At 40.4% G+C, this 23,457-nt stretch overlaps 1 protein-coding gene across 5 annotated transcripts in view; it reads right to left on the bottom strand.

Annotated features, from left to right (window-relative positions):
• The window catches only part of USP6NL (USP6 N-terminal like), a 130,739-nt gene that overhangs the window by 69,906 nt on the left and 37,376 nt on the right, over positions 1-23,457 (bottom strand). For 4 of the 5 annotated variants that reach the window (XM_063323633.1, XM_063323634.1, XM_063323635.1 and 1 more), the window contains 2 exons: positions 2,481-2,554; positions 1,041-1,123 (listed from right to left, as the gene is read on the bottom strand). In XM_063323633.1, coding sequence (XP_063179703.1) covers positions 1,041-1,123; positions 2,481-2,554 — 157 coding nt within the window. Of the gene's footprint in view, positions 1-1,040; positions 1,124-2,480; positions 2,555-11,457; positions 11,579-23,457 lie in introns of those variants that run through there. The other variant, XM_063323631.1, reaches the window with a different exon arrangement.

Raw genomic sequence — 23,457 nt, 5'->3', positions numbered from 1 at the left:
TTTAGCAACACAAAGACCTCTCTGTGTAAAATAGAGCTGTTTGGAGGTCATACACCAGATTAACTCACCCTGATGAGGCAAAGACAGCCTACAGGTAAAGACAGTTGTTTTAACTGACAGTTTATAAAACCAATGGCATTACAAAATAGAAGAAAGAGGGGGAAGGGGAAATGCCCCCAAAACCAAAACACCCCCCAACCCCTGTAATACTATAAAAGTCCATAGTTATTACTAAGTTTTCCACTCATCACTGTTTTGGTTTTTTTTTTTATTTTACTTGCACTTCTTGTATTCAAACATAAATGCCAAACATCAATAATGGCAGAGAGTCTTGACTGGATATTATCAAAAGCAGCAAGTCCGCCTGTGTTCAGTTTCCCCGCAAGTTGGGTATTTCCATCTGCCAACCACAAAAGTCCTAATACAATTTCATACTCTCATCTTAATTTGCCAAAAAGACACAGATTGTTACAAAGGTGGTACGTGACTGGATTCTGGTATTTTCTGACTTTACTTTATGATGCAACATTAGGTCACAGATCAGCAGAGACTTCAGTAAGGCTACTCAATATATGAAAATAAATGAGATTTATCTTTGAAGGATTGGGATGTAACCATAAATATGTTGTGATTTTTTTAAAGATCATTATTATAATTTTTTTTTAAATCCTTCCAAGAACTTCAAGTTTGTTTATATATAACACAATTACTTAAACCCAAAATTTATCTTCAATTTAATTGAGCTTGAAATAGCTTTTTTGTAGACTATTGATTTTCATTCCCAAATAAAATACTCAAAAATATTTCACTCCCTACACAGAATCAAGTTACAGAACTAAAAAAGCTAGGAATGGAATTGAAAAACACAGTAAAAGATTACCTAAAACTTACACTGCAGTTTCCAGATCTATTAAAAGGCATAATACTACTTCCACCAAATAGGCAATACACAATAACATTATGTTATAATACAATAAAATGCATTAATAGTCATAGTAGTAAAGTCTTCATACTATTTTCTTTTCAAGCTTGCTACTTACTGTAGAAACCCAAATCTATCTGTGACTTTGTAAAGACGATAGTCAGCATCTTCCCACGGTTCAATCTGCGCACCCTCCCGTCCCTAAAGGGAAGGAAAGAAAAAAAGAGCCAAATTAAGTTTTATGACACAATAAGCTAAGACACAGAAGACACGATTCAACCACTCAAAGCATAATCTCTGGGACACACTGGCAGCAGGGTAGAGGAGGGGGAGGAGAACACTAGTTCTAAACTGACCAACCAAGGAAAAGGAGGGTAGCACACCTCTTCCAACCCCTACAATCAATATTTTCATCACAAGAAACCTCTTTTGGTCACTGCTATACACAGAATAAATTTCAACCACTGATTTCAACCACAGACTCGTCACAATCTCACATCTGTTGTTAATCTCCTCAACAGTCCACCAAGGTTCCCACTCAGTGGCCTCCACTTGTTTTACTTCCATAGACCATCTTTCCTGAACCATCACCTGGCAACAGCACGTGCTGCGGACACTCTCGAGGCTCACATCCATGCTGACTTGCAGCAGTGGTCAAACAGAACGCAATACTGAGTTTTCCCTCAGTGAAGCACTCATGCACGTTCTCTTCTACTCCAGTTGCCAATTTTCATAAGACTTGGAGAAATTTAAGTATATTTCAGCTACGCATTCTTCTGATACGGGCTATGCGCAGGTTACTGGGTGTGAAGAGAGGCCACCACTCAGAACACAAACCACACGCCTGGTTTTTTTCCTTATTAAAAAAACACAGCAACTCACTTAAGTGCCCACCGTGTAAACCACCACTAAGTCTAGCATGTAAAACATTTCATGAACTCTACAAACAAGTCTACTGCCCAGTACTCCAACGACACTTATAAAATCCATAACTGTTACAAGAATATGTAAATACGGCGTAGGCATTCTAAGCATACTCTGTGCCAGGATTTTACTTGACAACCAGTTCAAGGAAAAAAAAAAAAAAAAAAAAAGAAGAAAGGTATGGCTAGTGTATTTTTTCAGTTCCTCACAACAATCTGACAAACAATGCAGTTCACCCATCTTTAAGTTATCTGTAATGAGTTAAACGTTTCTATTACCATAACCAAAAATTAAATAAAAAGTCAAATAAGAGTTCTTCTTATCTTATAGATATACTGGACCTCCTGAAACACCCTAGTTTCATTACTTAAGACGTTACGCTGCCTTAAATTAGTCCCAAAGCAACTTGCCATACACCTGAAAAATGAGTTGAGTGAGTCATTATCCAGAACATCCCTCGTGTAGGGAGAATTTAATTCACCCAGAGGCCAGTGTATCATGAAACCAGCAGATTAGTACTACAGAGAGTATCTGAAACAGAAGTTAGCCGTAACTATGATTCATTTTTCTTAAATAGACATATTACTAAGACTAATTATACAGTGTCTTTAAAATTATTATCAAGTTCACTTACTCTGTCATACTTGGCAACTATCTCTGCTCGCTCTTGGGCAAGTTTGATAGCAGCATCCTGCTCGGCATCTGCACCTGTAGAGAATTAAAGTAATGTGTTCAGATTCTCTCCCTTGCGAACAAAGAACTGCAGCAAAATACTTGGAAAATAAACTTTGACTTCAGAGAACTACTTGAATGGAGAAATGCCAAAACAGTTGTATCAAAGCAAAATACGACCTTTGTGCATGTCTTGAATACTGTTCAGAGTAAAATACAATTATTGGATGATACCCTAACTGCTGAGTGTAAAACGTTCGCAATTTTCCACCAAAGCAGATACTAAATAAAGTTAAAAAAATAATACCCCTCAACCCACTAACTGAAAGACTGAAGAGAGTTAGTAAAAGCTACTCTTTGCTAATTCCACAAACAGCCACATAGTCAAAAAAAGCCTAAACATACACTACGGGTTTAAAACAAGTGTGAACTATTTACAGGATTTGTGGAGAGGGATTAGAATCCTGATGAATGCCGAAGAAATACTGCACGACTTCATCTGAGAAACTGCCTAAGACTTATTTCTCAGAAACCAGGGAGAGAAATTGTTAGTACCAGAACTGCAGCTTCGGCAAACCAGAGCTGGAATAAGCGCGAGGATATGACAACAGGAAGGCTGACATGCAAGACAAAACGGATGCGTGGGTAAGCACTGGACATCAGCAGAGTTTACTACAGCGGTAAAGTTTCGATAGATCGAGTTTGATGGAGAGAAGGCGAAGCAGCCCGCACACATAACTGAATTAGGGTCCTTGGCACTGTTCCCTTAGCAGAAACCACCTCTAGGAGATGGACAGAAATGTAAACAGGGCACCGTGAAAGGAAAAGTAAGCAAGATGCTGCTTTGAATATTCAACAGCCTAGTGCACTTCGATATCCCAAATGTGATTATGATTTCAAACCAATGAGGCAAATCAGTTTTAATCAGTTATAAGTTTGTGAAAGATTCAAGAGTTGATTTGTTTCGATTATTAAAAAGCAATGGGCTCTAAATAAAGCAAAGCTTTGAAAAGGTCTGAAATAGTTTTCAAGCACACACTGTTACACAAATAACTCCAGGCATGTGGTTTTTCTTCCCTATTTAGTTCATGGTAACATAATGAACCATCTGGGCCACGAAATAAAAAAAACAGATCACATATTACAGCTTTCTATCATATGACATTATTAACACATTTATTTGTTCAAGCCCAGTTTTTCTTTAATAAAATTTACCTAAATATTTCTCAGATATTTAGACAAGAAATTGTGCCAAGGTGGCCTTCTAAGGCACCTGCTAGAGATTTAGCATGGTCTCTGCATGTTTTCATTTGAAGTCTCTTCAGGAGAACGCAGAGAGAACCTCAGCGTCCTGTCACAGACACAAGCACCAGCATTTGGGTAACAGCAAAGCTTGTACCGAACTTGCCCTGACGGAAAGTCTGACTGCTTCTTTAAAGTTTTTACTTATGATCTCCAGCAGTTACACTTTGTTCTCCTTATTCTGACCCCCTTCTGCTTGTCACCATCATTGTGCCAATCGTATCACTCCCATTTACTAGTGAGGACGTTGAGCTTTGTCATTTTTTCCAGCGTGCACCAGAACCAGCACATGTGTATTTACACAATTATTTGACAAAGAAAAAAAAAAAAACCACAAACATTCAGAATTACATCTGCTATACTAGGAAGCTATGCATCTCTGTGCCACAACACTGATAAAGAATTTCCTCCCTCTAAGGCGAGAAGGAAGTACACTCATTTCATATTGCCCAGTCTTTGGTGTTGTCCAAGCCCTGTGCTTTTCCTCCTGTTCCTTCAGGTGCTGGATCCACCTTTATTCCTAAACTTAAAGAGGACTGCAAGACGCAAAGCAGTTTGGTTTCCAGTTCATTTGTCTCTGACGCAGTTTTATAGCGATTGCAAGAGTCTGTTACCTCAGTTACTTACGTGAATGCTGACCAAGACACAACTCTTACAGGCCAACCGCAGCTTTCTTCTAGGACCCCTACCCAGCACTTTCACCACACAAGGGCACAGACTGCATTCTGTGCGACTCTGAGTGCATTCAAGGACTATATATTCCCCAACACAATTATAACAATCTGGTTTTTACCCTTTACTAGTTGACATACTATGCCTCCTAAACTGACAACGTCCACTAAAGCTACCAAATCTACGCTGACAAGTAGTACATGAAGCTTGGCATTACTTTCAAAGTGAGAAATAAAGGAACCATAATCAAAATTAAATTGCACTTTCTTTTGTAAGACACAGAGAGATCTGTGCTTACAGTAAGTCTTTACAGAAGGTCAATTACAGGTTTTTAAAAAGCAAACATTATGCTCGCTTCAAAGCCAACATTCCTTCAGAGAATTCAAGTACTGAGCAATCCTAATCTTCGCTTCTCCAACAGACAGTTGTGGGGGAAAAGCTGACTTGTTTAAAGTACAACTGCCGCTGGGCTTCAAGAAATGGGGGAAAAATCCTTTCACATTTTCCCAGCAAAAGAGAGATTAGATTAGAGAAAGTGTGGCTGAATAATAAGTACTATCAATACTGTAATACACAGTAGTCAATACACTGAAGTAGTAAATAGTCAATGCATTTTTTATTAACGTAATTAAAAAATAGATTACTACTGGTATTTAAAAACATACTCAGAAGGACACGCACAACTCTTCAACACCACAGATGGAATAAATGGCAGCAGCTGAAACAAAGTTTAAACGTTTTCTTAAAGCAAGCAGGGGGAAATCATGTCTGACTAACCTGATAGCCTTCTACGATGGCATGACTAGATGGATAGATGAGGGGAGGGCGGTAGATGTGGTCTACCTTGACTTAAGCAAGGCGTTTGACACGGTCTCCCACAGCATCCTCATAGGGAAGCTTAGGAAGTGTGGGTTAGATGAATGGACAGTGGGGTGGATAGAAAACTGGTTGAAAGATAGAGCTCAGAGGGTTGTGATTAGGGGCACAGAGTCTAGTTGGAGACCAGTGACGAGTGGTGTTCCCCAGGGGTCAGTACTGGGTCCAGTCCTGTTCAACATATTCATCAATGACCTGGATGAGGGGATAGAGTGCACCCTCAGCAAGTTTGCTGATGACACCAAGCTGGGTGGGGTGGCTGACACACCGGAAGGCTGTGCCGCCATACAGAGAGACCTGGACAGGTTGGAGATCTGGGCAGAGAGAAACCTTATGAAGTTCAACAAGGGCAAGTGTAGGGTGCTGCACCTGGGGAGGAACAACCCCATGCACCAGTACAGGTTGGGTGCTGACCTGCTGGAGAGCAGCTCTGTGGAAAGAGACCTGGGAGTCCTGGTGGACAACAGGATGACCATGAGCCAGCAATGTGCCCTTGTGGCCAAGAAGGCCAATGGCATCCTGGGGTGCATCAAGAGGAGCGTGGCCAGCAGGTCAAGGGAGGTCATCCTCCCCCTCTACTCTGCCTTGGTGAGACCGCACCTGGAGTACTGTGTCCAGTTCTGGGCTCCCCGGTTCAAGAGGGACAGGGAACTGCTGGAAAGGGTGCAGCGGAGGGCTACGAGGATGATTAGGGGACTGGAACACCTCTCTTATGAGGAAAGGCTGAGGGATTTGGGTCTCTTCAGTCTGGAAAAAAGACGTCTGAGGGGTGACCTTATCAACGCTTATAAATACTTAAAGGGTGGGTGTCAGGACGATGGGGCGAGGCTCTTTTCAGTGGTGCCCGGGGACAGGACAAGAGGCAATGGGCACAAACTGGAACATAGGAAGTTCCACCTAAACATGAGGAGGAACTTCTTTACCCTGAGGGTGGCAGAGCACTGGAACAGGCTGCCCAGAGAGGTGGTGGAGTCTCCATCTCTGGAGACATTCAAAACCCACCTGGACGTGTTCCTGTGTAACCTGCTCTAGGTGACCCTGCTCTGGCAGGGGGGTTGGACTAGATGATCTCCAGAGGTCCCTTCCAACCCTATGATTCTATGATTCTATGATTCTATGATTCAATGCAAAACTGTATGTGCACTAGAAACTGAGTCCCGATTTGCACTGAAAAGGTGGCCATGGCTTACCTTCCTTTCCTCTGCATACGTAACATGTGAATCAAAGTTTGGCATGTTCTGTGCCTCATGACAACTCAATTACACTTAGTGTGGAAATTATCATATTCATTGCCTTTAAAGTAATCCTCTTCACTTTCTGCCAGAATCATCTTAAACTTCTAGCTGCACTGAGATAGTTTAATGTTACGTTAATCTATCCGTATCAAAAACTCAGAAAACAGCTTGAGAAGGGGACAAGAGGTTATATTTCAGGAGATAAGCATAAAATATGATTTTTCTTATAAGAGAAATTATTTAAATATCTCCAAGTTAGAAATTACACAACGATTCCTGATAAAGTAAAAGCTAAATATAGCAAATTCTTCATGAAATACCTTCCTAGGCACAAAAATACATCACTACAAAACTAAAGACAAGTGTCTGGTATTCTAAAGTCTTAACAGTTTTATTCAGTAAGCCTTATCTCACTGAAAGCAGTTAAAGATGTGAAAAAAGTAGTATGATTACATTTTCTAATTAAAAGTTAGCATTACAGATGGTCAACACCACTTTATACCAGAAACAACGCAATCTCCAATGAGGTTGACGTTAATATATAGCCAGTTAACTAGTACAGAGAACCGATTTGACTAAAAACTGAGGAAATATATTGTCAACGACCTGAAAAAAAAAAGCCCAAACACCAACATATAATCAATGATGATAAAATGTGCCAACCACAGCATACTAAACAGCGAACATAAGTCCCCCCCAAACCTGGTCAGGTTTACAAGGCACAGGGAGCGTGCTTAAAACCCTGCCAAGCAGCAGTGTCACACATCTAGGTTTTGAAGAAGGTAAATCACACACACACACACACAAAAAATAGGTCAGGAACAAAATTTTCTGAACAGTTGGCCTGATACACAAAACACTCCCCATTAGACAGTATTTTACCCTAATCACGCTGACCTGTTTTCTATATTTACAAATATTACAAGTTTTTAAGTTTGGAAAGCAGCATTCAAAGGAATTGAAGCATCATTACAGTCAGAAAATCAAACAGTAAATCCCAATCTGTGGTGACGTGAAAAAGGACTGGCATAACAGCCAGATTACTGCTTTTCTGCTACACTTGGAAATCAGATTATCTTGCTTGTCAGTGCTGCTGAGACGACTAGTAAACTGCTGGACATAAACTTTGAAAAGGATACTTAAGGATGGGACCAGAACTGGTCTCATTTTGCAACAGAGTGATTTTAAACTGCTAAAGAGTCAGGCCTGATAAATTAAGACACCTGCAGACTGCCATCAGGCCCACAAAGCGAGAGGAAAGCATTGCCGAGCATCGGTACAAGCTTTCTTCCTTTGTCACACTAATAAGAGTATCTCCCTACCTCATCAAATATCAAAGAATTGAAAAAGATGCAATTTCTTCAGGAACAGAAAGCAGTGATGGTATGTAAGAAATGTAAGTGGCACAGGCAAAAAATTAAGCTGGTCTTACATAAGGACAACCTAATTAGCCTCCAGTACTTATTTTATGAGAGAGGAAATAAATGATCTGGAGATGCCAGCATTACTTAGGAACAAATTTACAGATGAATTCTGGGTGTTACCCTGCTGTCCACTATTAGGTGGTCTCTATGGGCATCGTAATCGTGTTTTAAATAAAACCCCACATTTTTAAGCTGGAGGGTTTTTTTTTCCTAATTTCAAAACTCCTGTCCAGTTCAGTCAATTCATATAAAAATTGAAAAACATCACACTAAACTAAAATAAATTCCTAAAGCTGACAACAAACAATCTTCTTACACAAACTTAAAAACTAAGTGGAAACTCCCAGATCCTACCAGGCAGCTGCAATTCTAACTATCACTATCTTGCAGCTTGCGAGGAATTTTGGGAAGAACAGTTTACTTTTCCAGAATTCCAGATTCTTCCAATCCTAAGGAAGAAAGGCAACTGCAGTAAGTTTAAGTGAGGAGGAATTAGTAATATTAATAGGCATAATGCAAAGAAAAAATGTGTAATGTTCTGCTCTATAAGGAACGTAAGACTAACTGGAATAGACGAACTGCCGTTAAGTGATGTATTTTTTGTGGTCAGTAGGTGGAGGGAGGTCATTCTCCCCCTCTACTCTGCACTGGTGAGGCCACAACTGGAGTACTGTGTCCAGTTTTGGGCTCCCCAGTTCAAGAGGGACAGGGAACTACTAGAGCGAGTCCAGCGAAGGGCAACCAAGATGATTATGGGACTGGAGCACCGCCCTTATGAGGAAAGGCTGAAAGAGCTGGGACTCTTTAGCCTGGAGAAGAGAAGGTTGAGGGGGGACCTGATTAATGTTTACAAGTATCTAAAGGGTGGGTTGAAGGAGGGTGGTGCCAGACTCTTTTCAATGGTTCCCGGTGACAGGACAAGGGGCAATGGGCACAAGTTGGAACATAGGAAGTTCCGTTCAAATACACGGAAAAACTTCTTTACAGTGAGGGTGACAGAGCACTGGAACAGGCTGCCCAGGGAGGGTGTGGAGTCCCCTACTCCGGAGATTTTCAAGACCCGCCTGGATGCAGCCCTGAGGGATGTGCTTTAAGCAATCCCGCTTTAGCAGGGGACTTGGACTAGATGATCTCTAGAGGTCCCTTCCAACTCTGAAGATTCCGTGATTCCGTGATTTAACAGCAAAACAATATATCCAAGTAAAAATAAACACTATTAAAGAGAAAATAAGGACACACCCTACAAATAGATGTAAAAGTGAAATTCTACCTATTAATAAAATTCTTTTTTCAAGGATATAAATTTTTGCAGGAAACCAGGAACTGATACAAAGCTACACTATGACAGATCTGATCCAGCTCAAAAAGAAATAATCCTGCCATCTTCTCCCTTCTATTTCACCGGGAGAAACAGTAGCTACAGATATAGCCATCTACAGGCACCAGAGAACCTTTGATCCAAAATCCTCCTATCACCCACCTAAAATACAGGGTTTTTTAAGGGGCAGGAGGGGGGAAAGGCAAAAAAGGGAAGAAAATGAATTGGTAATAATGTATTTTTGTATTAACTTAAATTACCAAGCTAAACACTGAAGATCCTTCTTGCAGCCTCAGCAGTAACTCAGCTCTTCAAAACAAATGAGAGGGAACGGGCAGCACCATCCCTTGTGTTTCCAGCGGCCAAGGAGCAGCCGAACAGCCTGTGACAGCCTGGCAGCAGCTCGGCTGCTCCTGGCGAGAGGTGACTGTAACACGAACAGCCCATAGTTACACCTGGTTTTCATCGCACGGCCTGACGGAACTGAGATGCTGCTGAGCGAGGAATTGCCAGAAGACAGCAAAATGCTCATCTTTCCCACAAGAAGAAAAGCGTCTGCTCTTTGAGGTTTACCAAGTATCTGTAGTTTGACCTCTATTTGCCTAATCCTGCATGGCTTCTAATCCTGTTCAGCTACAGAACTGCAAAACAGTAAGGCACAGCATTTTAAAAAGTGATTTTCACCTGCAATCCACTGAGCGTGCACCTCTAGCCCACGTAAAATTAGTCACACAGTTTATGGGAATGATCTTTGGGGTGAGGGTTAGGGGTCAGGACAAGAGGTAACGGGCACAAACCTGAGCACAGGAAGTTCCACCTAAACATGAGAAGGAACTTCTTTACTTTGAGGGTGGCAGAGCCCTGGCACAGGCTGCCCAGAGAGGTGGTGGAGTCTCCTTCTCTGGAGACATTCAAAATCCACCTGGATGCGTTCCTGTGCAACCTGCTCTGGGTGACCCTGCTCTGGCAGGGGGTTGGACTAGATGATCTCCAGAGGTCCCTTCCAACCCCTATTGTTCTGTGATTCTGTGACTCAAGCTCACTAGTGAGATTCTCCCTGAAACAGCCCGAAAATGCCCAGTAAGATACAGCACCTCACCTGGAAAAGGTAACAACAGCCGAGCACTAGCTCCCTCCTCAAGGTAGCACAAAGTGAGTACTACAAGATCCTAAGCATATTCTTTACGTGTCTCAAAGGAGTGTGCAGGCACAAGGTACATTATAGTGCTTATGTACTATCAGCAGCATAATAAATTGCTTCTTACAGACATGCCATAAATTTAAGTAATGCCTCTTTCCGTGTGGATGAGGGTCAGTGTACTAATAGCATCCTGTGTAATCTTAGCCCAAATTCCGAAAAGGAGATTTCTCCCTTGTTTGTTCTTTGACCTATCACCAGTACCTCCTCAGCTGCGGAGCAGTGTGAAAACCCCAAAAGACTTGGAACATGCTAATTTGTTTTCCATTACTTCACTCAAATTCTTGCTTGTTTGCACATTACACATTCCACTGCACAAAGAGCTGCACTGGCACAAATTCCTGTCTGCAGGCACTACCACCAGCTGCTACGCATCTACACATCTCAAAGCACATATCAGAGTAATAAACAAAACATTTTGTAAGTCTCTGGTCATATCAGAAAGTCCCTTTAATACCCAAGCTGTTTGTTTTTCTTCCAGTCCATTCCCACAAACAATGAAATAAAAGCCTCGACATACACTTAATAGTACTTTGTGGTGGGTAGCCAATGTTCAAAAGGAAAAAATCTTGGCAAACACCTACATATAGATATTAAACCTGCTCTGAACAGAAAAGATTAAGCATCAATTATTATATTTTATTTTTCACTTCATGTAGAGAGAACTATTAACGTAAAAGTGAAATAGTTACAGTTAGAAAAGTAATCCCTTTTACATAGCGACACTTCCTGAGGAAAAAAGGATTTCCAGAAATTAACTGGCCTACATTTCTCTCACCATTAAACATAATTATCTACCTTAATACTATAAGTATTTAAAACTCAGAGTTATCACTAGCCCAAAATGAGAGACGTAAAACAGCAGCTGATGTAAACAATTAAAGACCAGTACATAAAACAAAACAGCATTTTACCAGACTTTAGATTGCGATTTTCTGCCCAGTCCTTGTAAAACTCTGTTTTAGTCTTCATGAAGTAAATCTGTTTATTTCTAGACCATGTTCTAAATCAGTTTATCAAAACTGAACGGGGGAAGTTCTCCTCCTCCACTTGCTGCATTTGCTCCACATGACCGAGCCACTTGACACGTGCTCCTTCTTTGTCAAGGCAGGGCCCCTCTACAGTTACACGAGCTGCAGATATTCAAACAAAGATGCCGTTTGTTAATAAGAAGTGTCATGCAGGCACCACGGCAGTGTTCTCCTCCGCGGCCCACAGCCCTGCGTTCCAGCTAATAATAAACAAGAGGATTTGAACAAACAGCCTCAGAGGACACAGCTCCTGTAACACATCACTGTTATGCTCTTGGGTAAGAATTCTTACTGGTATTTACCAAGTGCTGCATGAAAAGCATCTTATTTAAAGGACTTACTAGAAATGGAGCTTGAAGTACCCTATTTCTGGCTTATTACTTAAGAACCCTTGAAATGAAGTAACTCTAAAAATCAGATTTCTGTAACTGTCTGGCACGGAGAGTACAGGGTGGAGTTTTTACATATTTTCTATTTAAAACTCCTTGATTGTTCAGGATAACTTGGTGACTTGAAATACCTAGGACGTCAGGAGTTGACAAGAATGTTTTCATTGGTGAAAGTATAAAAATTGAAGGTTTAATATTGGTAGAATTCATCTGCATTTTGAAAGCTGGTATACAGTCAGCATCTTCAAAACCTGAAAAACAATTCTCCCTGTCAAATATTCAGGGACAGACACATCAAGCCATTCTCCTGCATAGATCTTAGTCCTTACACGTGCTCTCTCAAGCAAAATGCCAGCTGCTATGTGACGCTCACAGCCAGGAGCCAGCCAATTCCATTTCTGAACCTAAGCAAGTCAGAGCAGACAGGCTGCCAGACCTGGCTCGGAAGACTCATGTGGGCTTCCAGCTCTTCGTGAAGCCAACAGAAAGACGATCAGTGGGAGTGTTCAGCCCGGAGTAGAGAAGGCTCAAGGGGTTCTCATCAACAGACAGAAGTACGTGAATGGAGGGTACAAAGAGGATGGAGCCAGGCTCTTTTCAGTGGTGCCCAGTGACAGGACCAGTGGCAGTGGGCATAAAATGAAACACTGGAAGCTCTCATTGAACATCAGGGAACACTTTGTCACTGTGAGGGTGACCAAGCACTGGCACCGGTTACCCAGGAAGGTTGTGGAGTCTCCACCCTTGGAGATATCCAAAAGCCATCTGGACACAGTCCTAGGCAACCAGCTGTGTGGCCCTGCTCAAGCAGGAGGGGTGGACCAGATGACCTTCAGAGGTTCCTTCCAACCTCAACCATTCCGTGGTTTCCTCGCACCCTGAAAAGTGTAAAAATGCCAGGAACAGGAGATCTGATCAAGTGCATTGGACTATTCTTTCTTTACCCCCAGGGACTGAAAAAAAGAAACAGTTCCTTCAATTGTTTTAATCTTCCTCTCAATATTGCCTGGCAGAGCACTGAGCCTGGAAGTGAGCAGCAGCTCCTTTGTCTTCACCACTGATTACTACTCATGGATCCTACCCAAACCCAGGTGTCAATAGTTTAGTCTATTAATTCAGTATGAGTTTAGACTGAGTAGTGTGATATCTACCACTAGGCACATTTCCCTCGAAAGTGGCATTTTCTTACCACGGACACTTGTACACACACAGCAGTAACCTCGCTATAGAAAGATCATCTCCCATATGACAGAACTCCTGAACTGGTTTTGTAAAACCAAGTACTTTCTATTTCCTTACCTGAGAGCACATTTGTGGAGAAGATGAAAAGAACTCGCACACCATGAACACAAGCACTCATTCCAGGTTAACTCTCAACAGATACCTTCACCGCCTGAAAACAACTTACTTTTTAACATCATTGGTACTCTCCTACCACACACTACCCTCAAGCAGACATAAGTTAAGAGCTATATGACACTGATGTTTTCCTTACAGCTTTAATGCATCTTCAAGTTTAGCATATCTGTTTTTGTGGGTGTTTTCAAGTAAAGACTTATACAGAGAAAAGGGAAAATTTTGGCTTCATTGAAATTTTTCTCTATTGAGAAGGGAAAAAAAAAAAAGCTAAAGGTGGAGTAAAGCTATTTGTAAAATCAATATATTCCACTAAGCTCTGCACCAAAAAATCCAAACCATTCAAACAGCAAAGCACACGCACCCTTCCCCCCCCTTAATAATCAGCATTTCTTCAGAGTAGAACCTATTGTAGTTTTACTGCATGAGGAGTAATGGATGGGAGATATAAAAGTAAGGATTTAACTTGCCTAAAGAAACATGATTGAACTCTCATCTTAATGACAAATCAAGTTTCACTACAGCAGAATACTCGCAGTTCTGCAGCATCCCGTGAGACACTGCACAGTCACCAATGGAAAATGGTCACTTTGGAAATTAGCAGAATTAACTGCTACTAAAAGCTGTCTCAAAGCAATTTTAAAACGATCCCCAAAGGGCTCAAAGCAAGAGCAGGGAAACCAAGGCAGCTCTGCTCATATTCTACATATTCTACAGAGGAAGCCTGCGTCAAAACTTGAAATTAGAATTTAGGAGTCTAATATATATTGCAAAGAATTTATATCAACTACTATACTGCCTCACTTTTAAGCAGCAATTGGCTAAAGGACTTACTGAATCTCTACTAATATCAATCATAATTGCAATATGTCTATGACAGCCTTGCTAATGCACATTAGTTAATAGAGCACTGAAAGAACAACACACAGAATACAGAATAAACCATCAATAAAGCAGAAAAAAAAACACAATCTAATAAAACACAACTTGGCCACTTAGTCTTAATTTGCAATTATTTTTTATATGTGTTTCACATTAAGAAGTACACCTTAAAATGAAATCTTCTCCATCAGCTCTGCCTACAACTAACCCAGCTGGAAGCTGCAGTTTGAATGCTCGTGTCATCACCTCACTATTAAGCCTCACGAATGTTACCACAAGGGTTACAAAGTGGAGCGACAAGAGCTGGCAGGGTTCTACTGTAATTCCATTTAACACAGTGCTGTGTGTGCAGTCATGAGCCAGAAGATAATTAATTTGCTGAAGGTTAACATAATCAGTTGCAAAGCCAGAAGAAACCATAATTGCTAATTTGTGACAAGCTACACTGAAAAGAGAAAGCCCAATTTTGAACAATGCTCCTTTCTTGAAAGGAAGAGAAAAAAAAAAAAGCCAACAAACAGCCCACCCTCCTGCCCAGGACTCCTGTCAACACAATCCAAAACATTTACGGCAGCTCCTAATAGACTTAAATGTAAAGACTTGGGCTGGGTATAATTTGGGGCTTGCCAGTATGTAAAGACTGGTCTGACTTGTGCAACAACTGGCTAATGCCTTATGTCTAAACCCAAGTCATCTTTTGTTCTCCTTCTTCCCAAGGGTGTAGCCGGCATCTGGCCTTTTCACTAGTTTATTACTATTTTTTTCTTTCCTCACTGCTATGAAAGGGCAGCATTATGACCATTACGAAGCGGTCATTCACCTATACATTTCATCTTTAAGGAGATGTAAACACTATGCTGACTTAAGTAGCGTCAGCCCTACAAACAGCTGTTCAAGTGGTGATCAGACCAGATTTGCATTCACCCTGTTGGAGGAGATAGAGGAAGCTTTGTTCCTGCAACACGTTATAACCCAGCAGCAAAGAAACGACAAAGATACAGCCTTCATGGAAAAACACAGGAGGTTTTCTACTACATGGAAATCATTTTAGAGTCTTCCACCCAAGATTAAATTTCCTGGAACTCCCACTGTGTCTAGAATTGATCCCGCTGTAACATGTAATCTGTTTCATCTACAGCCCATGAGTATTACTCCCACACTCCCCTTGAAATCTATGACCTTTCCCAGTACTAGCCTTTATAATTAATGTCTTAATAAAATATGCTGCAAATCAGCTGCTGTATTACATGGTAAGATCAGGCACTTGACCACAGAAACAGTATTTGCAGATAAAAAGCAGGAATATTTCAGGAATTTTACCCTCAACCTAATGTAAGTCAAGCCGTCCTTTCCACACTAGCACCTTTTCAGGTATTGGTTATGATTTTATAAGCAAATTTAGCTGAGTGTCATCTTTTTTTGATCCCTTGTACTTTAAAAGTATATTATGTCTGCAGTCCCCAGAGGCTTTTGAAAACTAAAATATCCCTTCTGCACATCGACGCTACTCATACTTCTTTTAACCATGACAGGCTACTAAACATACCAGCAGAATGATCTTTCAGTAAGATTGAACATAACAGATCTCTGCAATAACTCTCCTCTTTGTTTTCCCAATGCCATATATCAGGACGACTTATAAAAATCATTTTTCCCAGCAACATAAATCAAAAGAACATTTAAAAAATTATCTGAAATTTTGACGTAATTTCAGATTTCCTGTATTGTACATCTTCATTAGTAGTAGACCACGAATGTTTTCACAGCACTAAGATTTGCAGTATCAATTTAAACAGTAAAATGGTTCTAATATTTTAGATTCTGACACAAGCCAGAACATTTCATAAGAAGAGTTATGCTTCCCACATTAACAGACTTATATTTAAGTAGTCAGATGCCACACTGCACTAATTATGTTAAGTCTCCTGATTAATCATTTTTATCTCAGCATTAGTCAAAATTAATGGAGCAAACAACGATTATATTTTAAAATTCAGCATTAATGATGTGAAGTCCCAGCTTAAAACATCACCAAAAAAATGCTCACGCATACTCTGGAAGAAGTTTTTGAAGGGGGCTCTTCATTTTTGAGGAAGCTGTTTCATTTTTTTCTCTAGGGCTAGAGAAGTCACAAAAGTTCTGTAGTTACAAGAGTTTAATCTTTATTTTAGCCAGTAACACGATGCAAATATAAAGGTTTGTTCCTCTACACAGACAACCTTTAAATACTCTGACATACACATAGTCCAACTCATCATTTAATTACACAGCCCATTTAACTGATTAAAACAGGAAGAAAAGGAGGGTTTGTTTTTGTAGTAGATGTTATTTGGACGGTTAATAAGACTAAAAAGCTCCAAGCCGGCTCAGAAAAATACCAGCACTGACTCAAGGTGGAAGGAGTAAAACTTGCACCTTGATCATGGGGAAGAAGAAACTCCCCCGGACCTGCCCAGTGACCACACGCCATTACCTAATGGCTGATGTTATGTTCTTGCGCAGTTAAACAGGCTGCTGAAACCTCGTCGGACCTTGTGTGATGCAGAAAAGGAAGTATTCACAAAGAAGCAACCGATGAGGAGTTACTGACAGTACTGGCTTTTACAGCTGCACATATACTACCACTCTTTTATTTTATTGCCTTCTCCTGGAAGGGACATCATGAGGTACCCAGGAATTACTCATTCCGCAAAAGTGGGAGAAAACCAGCCTTCAGCCTCTGCCCCCTCTCCGGCTTGAGTCTCCCAGACGCCGAGCGAGGGCTCTGCCTATTTGGGCGCAGCCCCTGCACAGGGAAACCTCAGGATTTATTTTGGTGTTTTAAGCTCAGTTTCACTCTGCTGCACAACAGGAAAATTAAATCTTAATTATTGCAAGAGTTCTGGCAGGATGAAAAAGCATTTCTAGCTTTATTCCAGCCAATGCATGTTACACCAGTTACTACAGGCTCCTGGACAGAGCGTTGTGATCCACACCGTACAGTGTGGACTCAAGGTGTCCCCTATAGCGATACACTGAAGGAACCATCAGAAATTACAGGACCAGTTACACAGGAGCTGCAAGGCACTTCTGTATTCAACTTATAATTATAATCTTAACATATTAAAATTTTACACAAAAAAAAAGACTGAGAGTTACCTGCTACAGCTCTGTTCACTGTAGCTGAACAGCTTTCTTCAGTGAACTCTGTCTCTGAGCTATTCATCTTTGAGCAGATAAACATTTTAACTGCAGTAATACCCTAAGTACCAATACCATCCTCTAAGTAAATCCTACGAAAAATCTGAATGGCACCAAGAAGCTCCTATATGACACTAAACCTATTCTTGGTGACTCTATGATAAGTTTTAGTAAGTCAAGGCAAATTCAGATACCTGCTTGCGTATAATATCAGTCATGTCTACACAGCACAAAGAGTTGCTTTGAAAAATCTGAGTAATCAGCTACTTAAAGTATCCGTCATTCCCTTTATTAAAAACTATAACGAAACCTGGGGGGGTGGGGGTGGGGGGGGAGGGAAGCCTGAAATCCCCTCTGAACATTTGAAATTATCTTAAGTGTCACGCACCACCATATTGATTTTTTTTTTTTTTTAAATGTTTATAAAGTGGTTGTAAGAAGCACTGCAGGAATAAGAGACAGCCAGACGAAGGGTAAACAAGTTTGTTGAGCAGCAGCAGAAACTGGGGAAGAAAATGCTATCAATTTCTTCATCCTTACTAGGAGAAAAGGAAGTTAGTGACAGACAAGAAGGTTCTGTTGTTTTCAGTTTCACTGATTGAGGACTGGTAAACAAAGCAAAGTAAACAGCCCTGGCATTTCCCACGCGAAACAGGAATTAGGGCCTCGGAGGCTGCCCCCTGTTCTTTGCTCCCAGCCTCAAGCCGGGGGAAAACGCAGCAGAGCGGCTGCAGCGAAGCCCAGGGCCATACCCACCAAACGGCAATCGGGTTACTTTCATACTGGCATTTAGCAATACCAGTACCAATTTGTTTGCGTCAGCTAAAACATTTATTAATATAAAACAACTCCAGAGTTTGGTTAAAACAACAGAAAGAAAAAAAAAAAAAATCAATCCCTCAAGCTTTGTGGCTGTTTATCCACAGAACGCTGTACCAGTAAGATAAACCTTCTGTCTACAGAACGTTATATCCAACCTTTATTTCAAACAATTTTTGCTAGATGTAACACCTAATTAGTTTTTAGATTTAATCTATCCATAAACCTTAGGACAGTTCGGCAAAAAAGTCTGGGTTTTTTCCCCAATCTCTGCCAGGGAGATGAGAGATACCAGTTAAGCACAGACAATGCTGGGATCCCATTACCACTGAGAGGCAAGCACAAAGCTGCAATAGTATAGGACCACAAAACAAAAATGAAAGTTTTAATATTTAGTTTTAAAGAACAACACAGGTTCATCAGAGTGGAATTCTCCCCAGAGAATCCTCAACTAAGGGATCACAATGAGATGCACCTTTTGGTTCATTCTGTGGATACTCTGAAAATGTTTTACAAATATCCAGTGTTCACGTAAGATGAAAAATTTTAATTTATTCTGCTGTTGGACAGAAACAACTACTTTAGTAATCAGTGTATTAACAGATATGTCATTAACACTATTTTACCAGTTTAGAGGAAGATTGCAAACAGTGAGGTACCTTAATGCCACTTACAAACCTACCATCAAGTTTTCAATGCTTCTTCTCTCAAAATCAATACCTTTATTTCAGTACTGATGCAAGATGAAAAGCTATAAGCACACGCTGCAAAGACTTTAAGAAGTTTCTGTTACAAGACAAACACAAGGTTAATTCTGGTCTAGGCCTTGTGCACAGGCATCAAGCAAAAAATCCATATATTTGCTAATGCTGAAGTCGATGCAGTAAACTTACTAATGAAGATCCACTTTTTTTTTTGCCGTTACACTGTTTAAAGAAAAAAAAAAAGCCAAACAGAAAAATCTGGCCATTTGTCTTCATATCTCAGAAGAAAATGACCTGGAATAGGAAAAAAGCATTTCTGAACTCAGTACACAGAAGAAAGTCTGCTTGTACTTTGGCAACGCCTATTCCAAGTTACAAGGGCTAGCTCTAGGATAATGCACAAGTAAAGCCTTTTATGGATTTCAGTCCTGCTCGATAACCTGTTTCATCCCAAACAGATCGCTCTCAGCCTCCGCAAACTTCATATCCCTTACAGAATCAAAATTCACCGCAAAAGTCAAGACTTGGTTGAGCCTGTGGAGCTGCACCCAGCAAACAAGCACCCTGTAACCCAGTAAAAGTGGACTAAGTGCAGAATCCTCCCCGAGAAGGGCAGACTCCAGCTGTCCTCTGCTAGAGAGCAAGGGAACAGCGCTCCGTACTCGGTGAAGCATGAGTTGAGATTTAAACACAGATCCACCCACTGTCTGCGCTGTGCTTGTGTACAAGCAATCAGGATATTCAGCACTTTAGGGAGGGTTCAAGTTCTCACGCGTGCAGCCTGGACAGACCAGAAGCGACTGGGCTGACTGGTTACCCAGACATTGACAAATCATCAGAACGCAACTCTTGACAAGACAGCTTTGAGCTCTAACTACAACCAGCACCAGCGGATAGAAAACGTACTGGTCAAAGCACTTGGTGTGCCTAAATTGCCTTTAACTCCTCTGACTTACAGATGTAGCCGCAGCGGTCAGACAGGAACCACTTATTCTAAAGTGAGACACTTACTCTAAAATTCATCAACTTCACATGAAAGTTCAGCAAGTTCAACTCTGAAATTTTCATCAGTGAAGTTAAACTCCAAATAACTTGCAAGGAAAAAAAACATATCTTGGTTATGAATTTTGGTACCTTCTTACCTTACCAGTGAAGACACTTCAGTACGCTTAAAATCCCAACTTTGCATTTCTGATGTTACCACAAACAAAGCCAAGGTATCTCCTTGAAACTGTAATGCAGTAAAACCACAGCATCATCTCTACAAAGGTATTCCCGGAAGGTCTAGCAACAGGATAAGAAATTAAGAGGTTGAACATAACAAACATTGCTTCAGTTACAGCATTTCAGAAGGATTAAGAGTTGTCACTCCAGTGGCTTCAAACTTGATGAAAATCCAATAGACTTTCATCAACTCTTCCCTCTTCGGCAAGATTACAGTTGTCATCTGTCATCACATAAATAAATCTGGACGTGAGTGAAGATTACCAAGCGCTTCCCCCGTTTTAGAATATTTTCTGAAATTGGTTAATTTAACAACAAACTTCTTGTTATGACAGCAAGTTCTTGAAAGAATTTACAAAGACCTCAGCCTACATTAAGGATGGGAGAAGAGAGACAGAGATTTTTCAACTTAAAATTTATTTCAATATCATGCACAGTAAAGACAACAATTTTTGGTGTGCGTTAGCCGTAATTGCAAACTTTACTATACTTAGTCTAGAAATTCTGCTCACTTTTTTTTTTCCCCTCTTTCCCTACCTCACTTTCTTCCCTGCCATAGAAAAAAAAAAGGGATGTAAATACTGAATGCTGTAAAGTTACTCACACACACTCTTTATTTGCCAACACCCGCTGTTTTGTAAGAGTGCATCAAACCTAAAAATTGACAACAGGGAGCAACAGTTCACATTATCACAATAATGTGCTATAAAAATGTAGAAAAATAAAAGCATCAGAGAGTCCTTTGTACCTGAGGTACAATAGGCTGTTTAATCCCAGGGTAACATTTGAGCCATCTCAGACACGCATTGTTGACAGGTTTCTCTGAAAAATGAGTCAGATGCACGTCCTGGGGGGAGTTCTCTCTCTGATTAAAACACTATCACAAACAGCCATTATTCTTCAGGTGCTATTGAGCCGAGATGGCGTTTGACTGAACTGCATGCGCCAACACAAACTAAGCCACGTTTTTTTTCAGCTAAACAGGCAGATCTTCGTGGAGTTTAGGCGAAGGCACAAGACCGAGACATGGATTTGCAACCCGACTATAAATCAGAAACCTTCAGTGGGAACGTAGTAAAAGGCTACTTTTATTTTGAGTGATCCAAGAGTATTTTGATGCTGTGGATGCAAGTGAAGGCTATAACACACAGCTGTCGCAGCCAGCATTTCAGGGCTGATGGAAGTACAGTCTGACTGCTGTGGTCAGGGCTGACAGAAGTACAGTCTAACTGCTGTGGCTTCACCCAAGACCCTGCGACCTGTACCCTGACACACAACACACCGGAAAGAGGCAATGGCCTGTATAGTTGTGTTCTGGTAATATAACCCCTTCTGAGACTAGAAAAGCAAAAAAGTGACAATTTACAAGTCATACGTAATGAAAAGCACAAACGTGAACAATATGAAAGGAGGATACGAGGGGCTGGGGGGAGAAATGTTGTGTTTTATTTAAGGAATTGCATTTTAAGCAGATGATGTACAAAACTGACAGAATATAATTAGCTGTCAAGTTAAAGCACGCAGGGGTCATCATCGGTAAGGGATAAGGGACTTAAACCCAATAGAAAAGGATTTTAAAACTACACTGTGGATCACAGGTATTTCAATGCACAAAACTACAAGTAAGCAACTCAAAAATTAAATTAAGTAAATGAAAAAATCATTGAGCTGCTCTAAGTTTTTACTATCTTGCTACACAACTAATTCCATCAGATTTGAGTACCAATTTTGCCATTGCCTTGCACCTGTTTTGATCCTTCGCACCTGTACATTAGATTAGCAGTATTTTATATCTCCCTGCATACACAAACAGCGCTGAAATGAAAAAAATAAAAACCAAAAGCCTAAGGAAAACTCATGGAAATTTCCTTTCCATAAATACAGAGGCAAAACAACTGCACAGGCTTAGAAAGATGGAGAACTAGGACGCAAAATAAGTTAGTGCAAAGCGATCTACTGAAGTATAAGTAACTTTCTGAATGTCAAATACCCCATAAACAGAGAGAAAAAAAAGCAACGGGATTCTCCAAAACGCACACAACTAAGACCTGGGGAGTGGGAGTACACCAAACAAAACAAAACACAAACAAACCCAAAACAACAAAACATCAGCACAAAAGGGATACAAATAAGATGACTCTAAATTGGTTTAATTTTAAAAACATTATAGCTACCTTTTAGGTAGCTCCAAGTTAATCAATGAGGATACCTTACAAATAGGGAGCTACCATATTTATAAGCTACTGCGATGGTCTGACTGCCAAATACAATTGCTACGTGGCCACTTCAAGCCAAGTGAGGCAAATTTCATATTCAAAAGCGACCTCAAAAGGAACTATTTCTCAGTGAAATTGGTTTGCCATTATTACTGCAATACCAGGCAGTTCCCCAATACATCATTTAGCCATTAGTATTTTAAGTTCAAGCTTCTAAGTTCATATAAATAGAATACCAAACAGGTACAGCTTTTCACGTGGGACTACAGGATTTAGACCAAAGTTTAACTGAAGAACTTTTTGGATTCGTCTCAGAATGAAGAACAGTTTTGGAACACATTCATCTGCAGTTGTTTTAATTGTGAGGGAAAACCAAAAACATCATTCAAAATAATCAAAGTGAACTGAAATAGTTTTCATGTTACAGCAATTTTGTAGCATCTTTGTATTAAAATAAATTACTCTAAAATCTAAAGCTAAAATATTATTATTTTCTTTAGCTTTTAATTGGAAACAACTGTTTTCCCACTAATAAGGAATCTATGAACTCAACTGATGAAAGCTGCAAGACAGATAAAAGGTAGGGAAAAATAGATTGAGGAGGGGAAGCTCATACAAAGTACTGCAGAAAAGTTGTCTTAATTTAAAAAGGAATCAGAAATTGCCAAGAAAGGCAACGTAGTCAAATAAACAAAGCCCAAACCAAATCACTATTAAATAACAATTCTGTAGCAGCAGGAATGTTTAAGATATGCCAAATGTTGTGTCCTCCCACCCATCTGCCCCCCCAGAACCATCTCACATGCAAGTGTATTCCCATTAACCCTAATTCAATTCTCTATTCCACAAGCTTCCCATATCGGGCCATTTCAGTAGCTAGGATGCAAGAGAGAATTTGTTGGGTTTTCCTAATGGGCAATAACTTGTTCTAACACCAGTTAAAATTGCTCAAAAAAAATATCCACTGGCATACCAATAAATACTGTTTCAAAATCAATTACTACAGATCAGTAGTTAGAAGTGTTACGAAAGATTTTTTTGGACAAGCTTATTCAAGCAAGCAGTATATTGAGACAGCATAAAGGAAAATGTAGGAGGACATATTCAGACGTC

This window comes from Chroicocephalus ridibundus, chromosome 1 (genome assembly GCF_963924245.1).
Source record: "Chroicocephalus ridibundus chromosome 1, bChrRid1.1, whole genome shotgun sequence".
In the NCBI taxonomy this organism is placed as follows: domain Eukaryota; kingdom Metazoa; phylum Chordata; class Aves; order Charadriiformes; family Laridae; genus Chroicocephalus; species Chroicocephalus ridibundus.
The sequence above is the reverse complement of the archived record's forward strand: the minus strand, read 5'-3'. Positions and strand labels throughout refer to the sequence as shown.